Source organism: Molossus molossus, unplaced genomic scaffold, assembly GCF_014108415.1.
Source record: "Molossus molossus isolate mMolMol1 unplaced genomic scaffold, mMolMol1.p scaffold_m16_p_20, whole genome shotgun sequence".
Taxonomy (NCBI): domain Eukaryota; kingdom Metazoa; phylum Chordata; class Mammalia; order Chiroptera; family Molossidae; genus Molossus; species Molossus molossus.
The window spans coordinates 21,741,976-21,755,269 of record NW_023425356.1 but is presented as its reverse complement, the minus strand read 5'-3'; the positions used below and the strand labels follow the sequence as shown (position 1 = coordinate 21,755,269).

General features: G+C 36.4%; 1 protein-coding gene across 2 annotated transcripts in view; it reads right to left on the bottom strand.

Annotated features, from left to right (window-relative positions):
* Positions 1-10,004, bottom strand: part of HORMAD1 (HORMA domain containing 1) — a 30,050-nt gene extending 20,046 nt beyond the window's left edge. Inside the window, exons 1-4 of one of the 2 annotated variants that reach the window (XM_036273005.1) lie at positions 9,947-10,004; positions 9,145-9,289; positions 2,782-2,845; positions 2,309-2,345 (exon numbers count right to left, since the gene is read on the bottom strand). In XM_036273005.1, the coding sequence (XP_036128898.1) occupies positions 2,309-2,345; positions 2,782-2,845; positions 9,145-9,289; positions 9,947-9,979 (279 nt within the window). In that variant the 5' untranslated portion in view covers positions 9,980-10,004. The remainder of the gene's footprint in view (positions 1-2,308; positions 2,346-2,781; positions 2,846-9,144; positions 9,290-9,946) is intronic. The other variant, XM_036273004.1, reaches the window with a different exon arrangement.
* Between the last annotated feature and the right edge of the window lie 3,290 nt (positions 10,005-13,294).

Below are 13,294 nucleotides of genomic sequence, written 5' to 3'. Positions count from 1 at the left end.
TAGACTTCATATGATTCATATAGAGCAATATATACCTTAGATATCATTCTCTATTCCCTAAAATATCTATTACTAGTTGATGAAATTCATATTATTTGCTTAAGCAAACAGGGGCATTACTACCAGTTACAAGAAAAATATATATTATGAAAAATACAGCCCTGGCCAGTTTGGCTCAGTGGCTAGAGCGTTGGCCTGCGATCCCAAGAGATCCGGGTTCAGTTCCTGCTAAGGGCATGTACCTCGGTTGCAGTTTGTCCCCAGCCCTTGTTGGGTTGTGTGGGTGGCAGCCACTCGATGTGGCCCTTTCACGTCGATGTTTCTCTCTCTCTCTCTCTCTCTCTCTCTCTCTCCTTTACACTCTATCTGAACAACAAAATGGAAAGGTGTCCTCAGGTGAGGATAAAAAAAATACATTAAACCTTACCAATATGAAAACTGATTTTGAAAGGAGAAAAAGTACAGAGTTCAGGGCTCTGTTCATTTAATAAGGGGAAGAGGCTCTTGTGATCACAGGAACAGAGACTCATAGGAAATCATTCACTGAAGTAACCTGTCAAAATCTAAATCATCTTTGATTTCGATCTTCTGCTTATACTCCAGAACCAATCCACCACCAAGTCCAATCAGTTCTACTGGCAAATATATCCTATATATTTTCTTTTTTCTCCTCTTCTGCCATTCTGGTCTAAGCCACCAGTTTTTTGTTTGTTTGTTTACCAGCACTGTAATAATAGATCAAAGTGCTAGTCTCCTTAATTTCAATCTTGTTCTTCTACAGTATATTCTCTAAATTGCAGCCAGATTGATTTATAATTTAACATATAAATCAAATAATGTTACAAATCAAATGACTTTTATTTGCACCTAAAGTAAAATCCAAACTCCTTATTTACACTAGAGAATGCTCTGGCCCTGCCCATCTCCCAGGCTCATCTCATTCAACTCTTAACACTGTTCATTGCACTCCAATCTTACTGGCCTTTTTGTAACTTGAACTTTCCAAAATTCCCTTCAACTCTGCATTAGCTGCTCTGCAAGGAATTTTCTCTCCCCATTATCAATGTCTGCCTGGTTTATTCTCATTTGAGTCTCAGCTTAAATGTCACCTCCTCACAGTAGCCCCTCTAACCACCCCATCTAAAGTTGTTTCACCTTTCCATTTGCCACATACTTTTTCTAAACATTTTAATGGCATTTAACACTATTTGGAAATTATCTGATTTGCTTGTTTTATTGACTATTTTCCCCCTATTGAAGGAACCCTCTTTATCTTGTTGACCACTGTTAGCTTAACCTGCTACCTAGAATATATGCCTAGCACATAGCAGACACTCAATATTTAATAAACATTAAATATTAAAAAAAAAAAGCGCCCTGGCCAGTTTGGCTCAGCGGTTGGAGCGTCAGCCTGCGGACCAGAGTCGCGGGTTCGGTTCCCGCTAGGGGCATATACAAAAATAAAAATATATATTTAATGCCTTAATGATGGAGGTTAGTGACCATGGATAAAATTTTATCGTTTTCACAATTTTACTTCACTTCTTTATATATGTTGATATAAACATATACTAAGTATACAAAAGAGCTCAGGGTCTATAGTAAAACTTTATTAATTGAAATTTTACTAATTCAGAATTTGTGACAATATAATTTAGGCTACAAATGGAAATTTATTTTTGAATGCTCATGAAGAAATATGCTATTAAATTATTAGTATAAATAAGATTATAGAAGGCATGTGAAACTAATGAATAAACTAAAGACTTTTTAATTCAATTGTTTTTGTAAATTAATATGTGTTATGCAGTGGCCAGTTGCTCAGTGGTTAGAGCGTTGGACTGTGGACCAAAGGGTTGAGGGTTTGATTCCAGTCAAGGGCATGTGCCTGGGTTGCAGATTGGATTCCTAGCCCTGGTTGGGGTTGTGTGGGAGGCAGTTGATGTGTCTCTCCCACATCAATGTTTCTCTCTCCCTACCTCCCTTCCATTCTATCTAGAAATCAATGGAAAAAAAATATCCTCGGGTGAGGATTAACAACAAAAAAAATGTGTTATTAATACAAATGAGTGTTAACAATTAACCAAAACTGTCTTGGAAAATCTGTTAACTATTAATTCTATTAGCTTTAAATGAGTTGAATTAGCTTTAATATGAGTCTTTAAAATATTCAAATGTTCAGACTTTTCAGTAATTTGGACTGGCCTATGCCCAAGTTAGTTTAAATTAATGTTTTACTACATGGTAATTGATGTTACATTTGTAGAATAAATTGTGGGAAAAAAAGGATAAAGAGATAACGACTTACATATTTTTTCTGTAAAGCATCATAGCATCCTCGCATCCTAAAAAATAATAAATGATTCAGTTTTAGATTAAATGCATTTCCAGAAAATATTTCTTTTAATAAATTTCCATATTATCTCATGACTAAATAACATAAAAGTTTCTTATTAAATCTCCCATCTTATTAACTAGCTTAAAATAATAAAATAAAACAATGTGGTAGAAATATAAAATGTTGCGATGGATCAAAGGGAAGATATAAAATATCTGATGGCTAGTATCTGTGGGGAACAGTAACAGGAAAATGAAGCCCACTCACATGGAGCATAAAAAAAGGAAAATTTTAATGCAAAAATCCAAAGACCTGCAAAAATGGTATCCAGTGTTAAAGGGGGAATCACTAAAATTGGGTTAAAAACTGAAATGTATCCAAGGTACAAAAAAAGTGTGACTTAATAAAAAAACAATATTTTTGTAAGATATTCTTTTACTTACCACTTCACTAATTGTGTAGATCCTGGACAATTTTTATCTTCTCTCAGAATTTTGACACAAAGATCTAAACACAAAAATTATAAATATAGAGCTACTTAAGATTAGTAAACAACTAGAAATTTAAATGAAGATTATGTTCCTCTGCTGTGTATTATCAGTATATTATTATTTTTTAAAAATATGTTTGTATTGATTTTCAGAGACAGAGAAAAGGAGAGGGTGGGAGAGAGAGAAACTTCCATGAGCAAGAAACATCAATTGGCTGCTTCCCGCATGACCCCTTCTGGGGTTCCAGCCCCAACCAGGGCATACACCCTGACCAGAACTGAACCAGTAACCTATTGGTGCATGGAGTGCCACTCAACCAACTGAGCCACACTGGTCAGGCTTATTGGTATATTATTAATGTCAATGAAATTCCAGATGATTAGTATTAATACAATTAAAGGAAGAAAGTTTATATGTAAATTAGCAATCTTTCTATCCTTGTTATAAAATGGCATCATAATGATTAAGGTGCATGCTGATAGGTAGAAATTTTTCATTTTTAAAAGCTATAGAAGCCCTGGCCGGTTTGGCTCAGCAGTTAGAGCATCGGCCTGCAGTCCAAAGAGACCCGGGTTCAGTTCCTGCTAAGGGCATGTACCTCAGTTGCAGTTTGTCCCCGGCCCTGGTTTGGTCATGTGGGTGGCAACCTCTCAATGTGTCCCTTTCACATTGATGTTTCTCTCTCTCTCTCCCTCCCACTCTATCTGAACAAAAACTGGAAAAATATCCTTGAGTGAGGATAAGAGAAAAAAAAAGCTATAGAATACTTATAAAGTTAGACATAATGCTTTTATGTCATTGTTATCCAAGAGTCTTAGAATATTTTCTATAGATCCCTATCTCAGTAAAATACTTGTAAAAGGCCAAAAAGTTAACTGGTTAGAGCCCTGCAAAGAAGCAACATGTAATACAGTGGAAAGGACTGAGAAGTTCTCTCTCCCAGGTTCCTTATCTGAAAAAATAGGGATAATATCTAACTCATAGGCCTGTAATGTGAATTACAAGTTATCATACATAACATAGTGTTTTATATATCACCCAGCACATAGTTGGTACACAATATTAAGAACAATATTATATACTTATTGTGTGCTGGGCAATATAATATATAAACTGGCTGTATTATTTTTACAGAAGAATATACACTACCATGGTATGAAACTAAAATTATAGAATATTCTTTTTCTATTTACTTCATCATTGTAAGAGTAATGCCAGGTGAAATTATACTAAAAAACTGAGGGGACAGTGGTATTTAACGTGGGTCCGCCCACACTCATCCAAACCCAGTAGAGGGAGCCACAACCAGTGGAACATCAACACCCACAGGGAAAATTTGGCAGGCTCCAAAACCCACTGAGACAGCCAAAATGGTGAAACAAAGAAACAAATCCCAAATGAAAGAACAAGAGAACTCTATCAAAGAAGAGATAAATGAAATGCAGTTAAGCAAGTTATCAGAGGTAGAAGGTAGAGTTCAGAGTGATGATAATGAAGAAGCTCAACAGCATGAGTAAAGATATAGAAACAATCAACTGATGATCAAACAACTGGAAATGAAAAACTACCAAGTGAAACGAAGAATGACATAGTAGAAATAAAGAACACATTGGAAGGAATAACCAGCAGAGTAGAAGAAGCTGAGGACCTGATCAGTGAATTAGAAGACAGGGTAGAAAAAAAAATTACCCAATCAGGGAACCAAAAAGAAAAAACAATGAAAAAACAGGAAAACAGCTTAAGAGAACTGTGGGACAAAATGAAACGTAACAACATCCACACCATAGAAGCTCCAAAAGAAGAAGAAAATGAGCAAGGGTCAGAAAATATATTTGAAGAAATAGTGACAGAAAACTTATCTAACTTGGTGAAGAAAAAAGGCATACAAGTACAAGAAGCACAGACAGCCCCATGTAAGAAAAACCCTAACAGGCCCACACCAAGACACATAATAATTAAAATGTCAAAAATTAAAGACAAAGAGAGAATCCTAAAGGCAGCAAAAATAAGCAACAGGTTACCTACAAAGGAGCCCCCATAAAGCTATCAGCTGACTTCTCAACAGAAACACTACAGGCCAGAAGGAATGGCATGAAGTAATCAAGGTAATGAATAACCAGGATCTGAATCCAAGACTACTCTATCCAGCAAGGCAATCATTCAAAATAGAAGGTGAAATAAAGACCTTCCCAGGCAAAAAAAAAAGGTTAAGAGATTATATTAGCACCAAACCAGCACTGCAACGAATGTTAAAAGGACTGCTGTAATTAGTAGAAGAAATAGAAAGAAAAATAGAACCACAATAAACAAAAATGGCAATAAACAAGTACATATCAATAATAACCTTAAATGTAAATGGATTAAATGCTCTGATCAAAAGACAGAGTAGCTGATTGGATAAGAAAGCGTGGCTCATATATATGTTGTTTACAAGAGACCCAAATCACAACAAAGACTCATAGATTGAAAGTGAAGAGATGAAAAAAAATCTTCCAAGCAAATAAAAAAAAAAGCTGGGGTGGCAACACTCATATCTGATAAAATAAATTTCAAAATGAAGGCCATAACTAGAGACAAAGGTCGCTACATAATATTGAAAGGATCTATCCAAGAGGAAGATATATCCTTGATAAACATATATGTACCCAATATAGGAGCACCAAAATATATTTAAAAACTTCTGGAGGACTTCAAAGGAGAAATTGACAGTAATATAATCATAGCAGAGGACTTCAAACTCCGCTGACATCACTAGATAGATCCTCTAGACAAAAAATTAACAAGGAAACAGAAACTCTAAATGATGCACTAGGTCAAATGAATTTAATAGGTATCTACAGAGACTTACACCCCCAAACTGCAGAATTCACATTCTTCTCAAGTGCACATGGAACATTCTCAAAGACAGAGCACATGTTAGGACACAAACTAAGTCTTTACAAGTTCAAGAAGATTGAAATCATATCAAGCATCTTCTCATATCTTAATGGCATAAAACTAGAAATCAATTAAAACAAAAACACAGCCCTGGCTGTTTTTGCTCAACGGTTAGAGCGTGGGCCTGTGGTCCAGAGAGACCTGGGTTTGGTTCCTGCTAAGGGAACGTACCTCGGTTGCAGTTTGTCCCCGGCCCTGGTTGGGTAGTGTGGGTGGCAACCACTCGATGTGTCCCTTTTACGTCAATGTTTCTCTCTCTCTCTCTCCCTCCCATTCTATCTGAACAAAAAATAGAAAAAAATGTCCTCGGGTGAGGATTAAAAAAAAACCACACATACACACACACAAAAACATTCAAACACATGGAGGCTAAATAGCATGTTACTAAACAATGAATGGGTTACCGAGGAGATCAAGGAAGAAATTAAAAACTTCCTGGAAACAAATGAAAATGAACACACAACAACACAAAATCTATAAGACACAGTGAAAGCAGTCCCGAGAAGGAAGTTCATAGCACTACAGACCTACCTCAAGAAACAAGAAAAATTTCTAATTGACTATCTAACCTCACAACTTAAAGAACTAGAAAGCAGCCCTGCCCAGTATGGCTCAGCGGTAAGAGCGTCACCTGTAGACGAAAAAGTCCTGGGTTTGAATCTGGCCAAGGGCATGTACTTAGGTTGTGGTTCATCCCTAGCCCTGGTTGGGGTCATGTGGGAGGCAACCAGTTGATATGTCCCTCTCAGGTTCGATGTTTCTCTTCTTTTTCTTTCCCTTTCTCTCCCTTTCTCTCTACCTGAAGATAAATAAAATATCCTCAGGTGAGGATTAAAAAAAACCCAAAAAAAACCACTCAGCAATGAGGGATCATATCTTGACTTAATAAAGGCCATATATGAAAAACCTATAGCCAACATCATACTCAATGGGCAAAAAACTGAAAGCATTTCCCTTAAGAACAGGTAAAATACAGGGATGCCGACTTTCGCCACTCTTATTTAACGTAGTACTGGAAGTCTTAGCCACAGCAATTAGACATGAAGAAAAAAAATAAAAGGATCCAAATTGGAAAGAAGGAAGTGAAACTGTCATTATTTGCAGATGACATGATATTGTACACAGAAAACCCTAAAGACTCCATCAAAAATCTATTTGATTTAATAAACTAATTTGGCAAAGTAGCAGGATACAAAATTAACATCAAGAAATCGAGGGCCCAAAACCATTTATTAAAGAGGCTGTCTTGCCCTAGCCGGTTTGGCTCAGCGGTTAGAGCGTCAGCCTGCGGTCCTGAGAGACCCAGGTTTGGTTCCCGCTAAGGGCGCGTACCTTGGTTGCAGTTTGTCCCCGGCCCTGGTCGGTTGTGCGGGTGGCAGCCACTCGATGTGTCCCTTTCATGTCGATGTTTCTCTCTCTCTCTCGCTCTCTCTCCCTCCCACTCTATCTGAACAAAACAATGGAAAAATGTCCTCGTGTGAGGATAAAAAAAATAAAAAAATAAATAAACGGTTTTGGGAAAATTGGACAGCTACATGCAAAGAAGGGAAACTAGACCACCAACTTACACCATACACAAGAATAAACTCAAAATGGATAAAATACTTAAATGTGCTTCGTGAATCCATAAAAATCCTAGAAGAAAATGTAGGCAACAAAGTTTCAGACATCACATGCAGCAGAATTTATATTAATACAATGCCTAAGGCAAGAGAAACTAAGGAAAAAATTAATACATGGGACTACATCAAACTAAAAAGCTTCTGCACAGCAAAAAACCAAGCATCAAAATGGAAAGGGATACATCAGATAAGGGGTTACTTTCCAAAATATATAGAGTACTCATACAACTCAACAAAACAAAGACAAAGAACCCAATTAAAAAATGGGCAGAGGAACTAAATAGACACTTCTCCAAACAGGACATACAAATGGCCAAGAGACATATGAAAAAATGCTTAACATCAATAATCATTAGAGAGTTGCAAATTAAAACAACTAGCAGGTATCACTCAACACCTGCCAGGATGGCTGCCATCAGCCAATCATCAAACAACAAGAGTGTAGAGAAAAGGGGACTCTAGTACCTTGCTGGTGGGAATGCAGACTGGTGCAGCCATTATGGAAAACAATATGGTGTTTCCTCAAAAAATTAAAAATTGAACTGCCATTTGACCCAGTGATCCCATTTCTAGGAATATATCCTAAGAAACCTGATACAACAATCAGAAATAATATATGTACCCCAATGTTCATAGCTGCTCTATTTATCATTGCTAAGATCTGGAAACAGCCCAAGTGTCCATCAAAAGATGAGTAGATAAAAAAGCTGTGGTACATATACACAATGGAACACTGTGCAGCTATAAGAAAGAAAGATCTCTTATCCTTTGAGACAAGGAGGGACCTGGCGAGTATTATGCTAAGTGAAATAAGCCAATCAGAGAAAGACAAATACCATATGATCTCACTTATCTGTGGAACATAATGACCAAAATAGACCCAGAGACATAGAAAGGAGCACGATTCAGACTGACAAACCTCAGAGCAGGGAGGTGGTGGTGGTGGTGGGGGGGAATAAACCAAAGAATTTATATGCATGTAAGCATAACCAATGCTGGAGGTGGGGGTGGCGGCAGGATTGGGAGGAGGGTGTCAATGGGAGAAAAAGGAGAAACATCAGTAACAAAATTAAATAAATTAATAATAATAAAAAAGACTGAGGAAAAATTTATGATTAAATGCTTTCAAAGGTATTGAATATACTTTTTAAAAACTATTTAGATGTCCACACAAAAACTGTACACAAATGTGACATTATTTATAATCGTAAAAATAGTGGAAACAACCCAACTAACTGTTCATCAACTGATGAACAAATAAACTGTGGTATGAACATATAATGGAGTATCTATCATTCAGCAATAAAAAAGAATAAAGTACTAATCCATGCTACAATACGGATGAACCTTGAAAACAGTATGCTAAGTGAAATAATCCAGCCACAAAGGGCCACATATTGTATGATTGCAATTATATGAAATGTCCAGAATAGAAAAATCCCAAAAGACAGAAAGTTGGTGCTTGCTTAGGACTGGGGAATTTAAGGGACGTGAGAGTGACTTAATGGGTGTAGTTTCTTTTGAGTGATCAAAATTTTCTAAAATCAATCATGGTGATAGTTGCATACCTCTTTAAACATCCAAACATCACCAAATTGTGCAATTTAAATGAGTAAATTGTCAGGTGTGTGGATTATATCTCAATAAAGCTGTTATTAAAAACACAAAATCTCCAAGTCAAAAATTGTAGTTTTAGAACAAGACAAAATAAAAATAACTATGTTTAAAGAAAGTTTTAAAATAGACATTATATTACCATCTAGATATCTTGATCCATAAGCACACTCTGGAAATATTCCTCTCAAATAGGTGATGCAGGATACTGAAACTGCTAGGAGCCTCTTCACTAAGAGCAAAGACTGCTGCTCAGTTGATATCTTACTGGGGAATACCAATGCACTCTAAATTCAAGGGAAATTAAAACATTTTGTTTAGATTTATTTAAAAAAAAAAAAAAGTCTTTCTGAACTTATAGTAGACCTAATTGCAAAAGCACAGTACTCTCCCAAAGAATTCCTAATTATAGTGGTTAGTAATCCCCAGGAAAACAGTGTGGCTTCTAAGATGTGAGAGTGTTTCTGGGGTAGCAGCCTAAATGTAACAAAAAAAGTGCTTAAGAGTCATGTTAAAAATCCCCCTGCAGGTTCTCTTTGCCCCGCTTTGCCCGCTGTAAATGCGTAATAGAGAGATAACACTGTGTAATGCAAGATCTGTGCAAAGATGACAATTTTATCTTTATGCGGCATGGACATTCATTTTCTAGGAGTGGGCTGCTATGAATGATAATTTCATCAAAGCAACAGAACAGCATTCATTAATACCTAATGTAAATTGAACCTGAACCAGCCATTGAAGGCAATGCATTAATTATCCAACTGAATTCTCCATTAATTCAAAATAGTTCAGCAAAAATCTTAAATTTCTTAAAACATGGAGTTTCCTGATATCACTAAACCCTCAAACTGTTAACTCTAGTTTTCAAATATAAAAATAGTTGAGACTTCAAGAAACCATAAAATTAGCTCAATTAAAATATATTAAAATTTAAGACATCATACCATGGGAGTTCTCTGCAATTGTGCAGTGGCCATCTTCTGACGAAGTCTTTTCTTTAATTCAACCTTGTGATATAAATACAAGCTTTAACTTCAGACCTTATTTCTATCCCTAATACTCTAGTTTACTACCTATAAAGGCAGAAAGAGTTATATGTGACTAAATGAGAGGATTCATTTACTTAAAATGGATTCTTCAAATACATTCATTTTGCCCTAAAACTCTTTTGAGTAAGGTCCTATTTGTTGTTGTTGTTAGTCCTCATCCGAGGATATTTTTTCCACTGATGTTTTAGAGAGAGTGGAAGGGAGGGAGGGAGAGAGACACATCAATTGGTTGCCTCCCGCACACTCCATGGGGGCTGGAGATCACACCTGCAACCCGGCTACCCCGAATCAAACCCACGGCCCTCCTGGGGGTGGGGGCTGGGCGGTGTCCGCACGCCTCACGTAAATGGGTTAAGAAACCTCTTTAAAGGACCTTTTTTTTTTTAAAAAGCATAATCTTCTATTTTTCTTCACTTCACAGTGTTCAAGCCCTGACAACACTGTACAGGTAGGCATTAGGTAATGAAAAAGTGCCCCTTTAAAATAATCACTTAATTTTTGTTTCAAATTTGTAGTTTCGATATCACCAAATCAGGGAACTTTTCTTCACTGAACTTTTCACATGGCTCTGGATATAAAATATTGCCCCACTCTGTGGAACAACCGTAAAAAGAAAACAAAAAATGCTCTAGATTCATTCTTTCTTTCTTTCTTTCTTTTTTCTTTCTTTCTCTCTTTCTTTCTCTCTCTCTCTCTCTCTCTCTCTCCTCCCTCCCTCCCTTCCTTCCTTCCTTCCTTCCTTTTCTTTTTCTCTCTTTCTTTTTTTTTTTTTTTTTTTTTTTTTTTACCTATTCTGACTTCTCAATTATAACTTTGATTAAGAAAAATGAAATTGGGACCGAAAAATGGAAACATCAAAATAACAGACAATTCAACTAGAAGAAATCACAGAAGAGTCTATTTACTGCAAACTTTTAAATTTATCCTGCTGAAGCCTGGACCAGAGGAGGGTAATCTACTTTCAAAAACCTCTAACTAGGTATACATTTTCCGTGAATGTTTCGCCATTACGACTCTAAGAAACTTAAACGTAGGCGGAAGATGACAGAAAAAGAGATTTAAAAGCAAATACTACTACTAATAACAACAACACTGAAATTAATAAAGAAGAAATCTCACTCACACACACACACACACACACACATTACATAATGTCGGAGAGACAGGCAGCAGCACCCAGGAGAGCAGCACCACGAAGCACCCGCTTTGTCCGCTGCGCATGCGCTTTCCTTCAACGGTTGCCCGGGGAAGCGCGACTGCAGCCTTTTGGCTCCGGGTCGAGGTCATTTTTCCCGCCAAGAGCAGCGCAAGGCAGGCTGGGAACCACAGGAACCTGGTCTCAACTAGAAAAGCTGGATGCCCCAAGGGAAGGTTAAGTAATTGCGTGTGTAAACCTTGGCTGATATCCATCGAGTTCCGGCAGTGACCAAAGTGTTCTCAACCGCCATTTAATTAATATTAATTTTGGCTGGTTTCTTTTGATTTTGTTATTGGATCTACCATATAGTGCATTACCACCTTATAGTCTCTGGTGTCTTCAGGAAACCAGTAGCTTTATAATTTTCCTACTTAGATATTTCTACTGTGATACACACACACACACCTGCTATATATATATATCTTGGATAGCAGATTGCTTTAAATGTAATTAATGTCTCATTTAGAAACAAAATGAAATCAAAGCTGGCAAGTAATTTGAGACTGTCTAGCAGTACAAGCTTTCTAGTTTACAGATTTTTATATATCCAAGTAAATTGTGTTAGTAGTGTAAACGTATCGTAATTATTCATAAACTTTGATATGTCTGCATTACCAGTTAGAAAACAGTCACCCCATATATGAAAAGATTTGCCCAGAGTCAATTAGGAGGGGAATGAAGACTAGAACCCTATTTTCAGTATCAAAAATAGTGAAAATTCCTTGTTATAATAATTATTTTGCTTTATATTTCTTTCACACTGAGAGTTTATAAAGAGCTTTCACATTCACTATCATATTCTTCTTACTCTTCCTATGGTTCTTCCAAACACCTTGTGAAGAACATACAAATACTACCCCTGTTTTAGAGATCAGAAAACCTATTCAAGTAAAATTGGTTTGCCCCAATCACAACTAATTTCAGTATTGGCAGAGGGGGAATCACCCTCTTAATGATGACATGTTAAGTTTATGGTATGGTGCTTTATATTAAATTTATTTCGAGTCCTTAGTAACTGTGAAAAAAAAAAACACAAAAAAATGAAACAGTAAATAGACCATCTGTGAATCATAGAATCAGAATAATGCTGTAGGGGAGAACTAATTTCTCCTCTACCTTCTTTGGCTACAATTTAAACTGTCAGAGACAGACTAACAGAAGAAATGCATACAAATTTAAATATATATATATATATATATATATATTTTTTTTTTTTTTTACATGTATATGGGAGTCTACATAAGAAAAATGAAGATCCAAAGAAGCAGAGTTGAATATTTGCATACTGAATTGGACAAATAGTAGTAAATTGTGAAATGAGTGCAGAAGTGAATAGGAAGATAATTTATCTTGACCTTAACTTTGTGTCTTTGGTGATAAGACTGTCTCTTTCCTTCTGGTATAGGGAGAACATCTTTCACCTGGGAATTTCATCTCCTTTTTTTTTTTAATTGATTTTAGAGAGAGGAAGGGGGAGGGGGGAGAGAGAGAAACATTGATGAGAGAGAACATCAGTTGGCTGCCTCCTACACGCCCCCCACTGGGAATGTGGCCCACAACCTGGGTATGTTCCCTGACTGGGAATCAAACTGGCAACCTCTTGGTGCATGAGTTGATGCTCAGCTACTGAGCCACACCAGCTGGGCTCATCTCCTTTTTTAAAAAAGAAGGAAGATCAGAATGTCCTTGCAGCTGCTGTTTTTCAATGCTTTTAACCCAAAATAGTCAATATGCCAGACCAGTATATTTTGGGGTGGTGTGTTCTGAATTCCTTCAATGCAGTTAGTAACTACTGATTTAACCAACTATATCACTGAACCATAATTTGAGGATAAGAGTGGAGAAATGGGTGGTGCTGATGCAAGAGATCTTAAACATCAACTACATAATAGCAGTATGTAGATATCATTTAAAATTGATAAATAAAAAAATAGCAATACAAATATATTAGAAAACTGAAGGTAAATACTAGAGGGAACAGCTAAAAATTATCATTGATTAAAAAATATTACTGATTTTTAAAATACTGGTTAAGAGAATGGGAT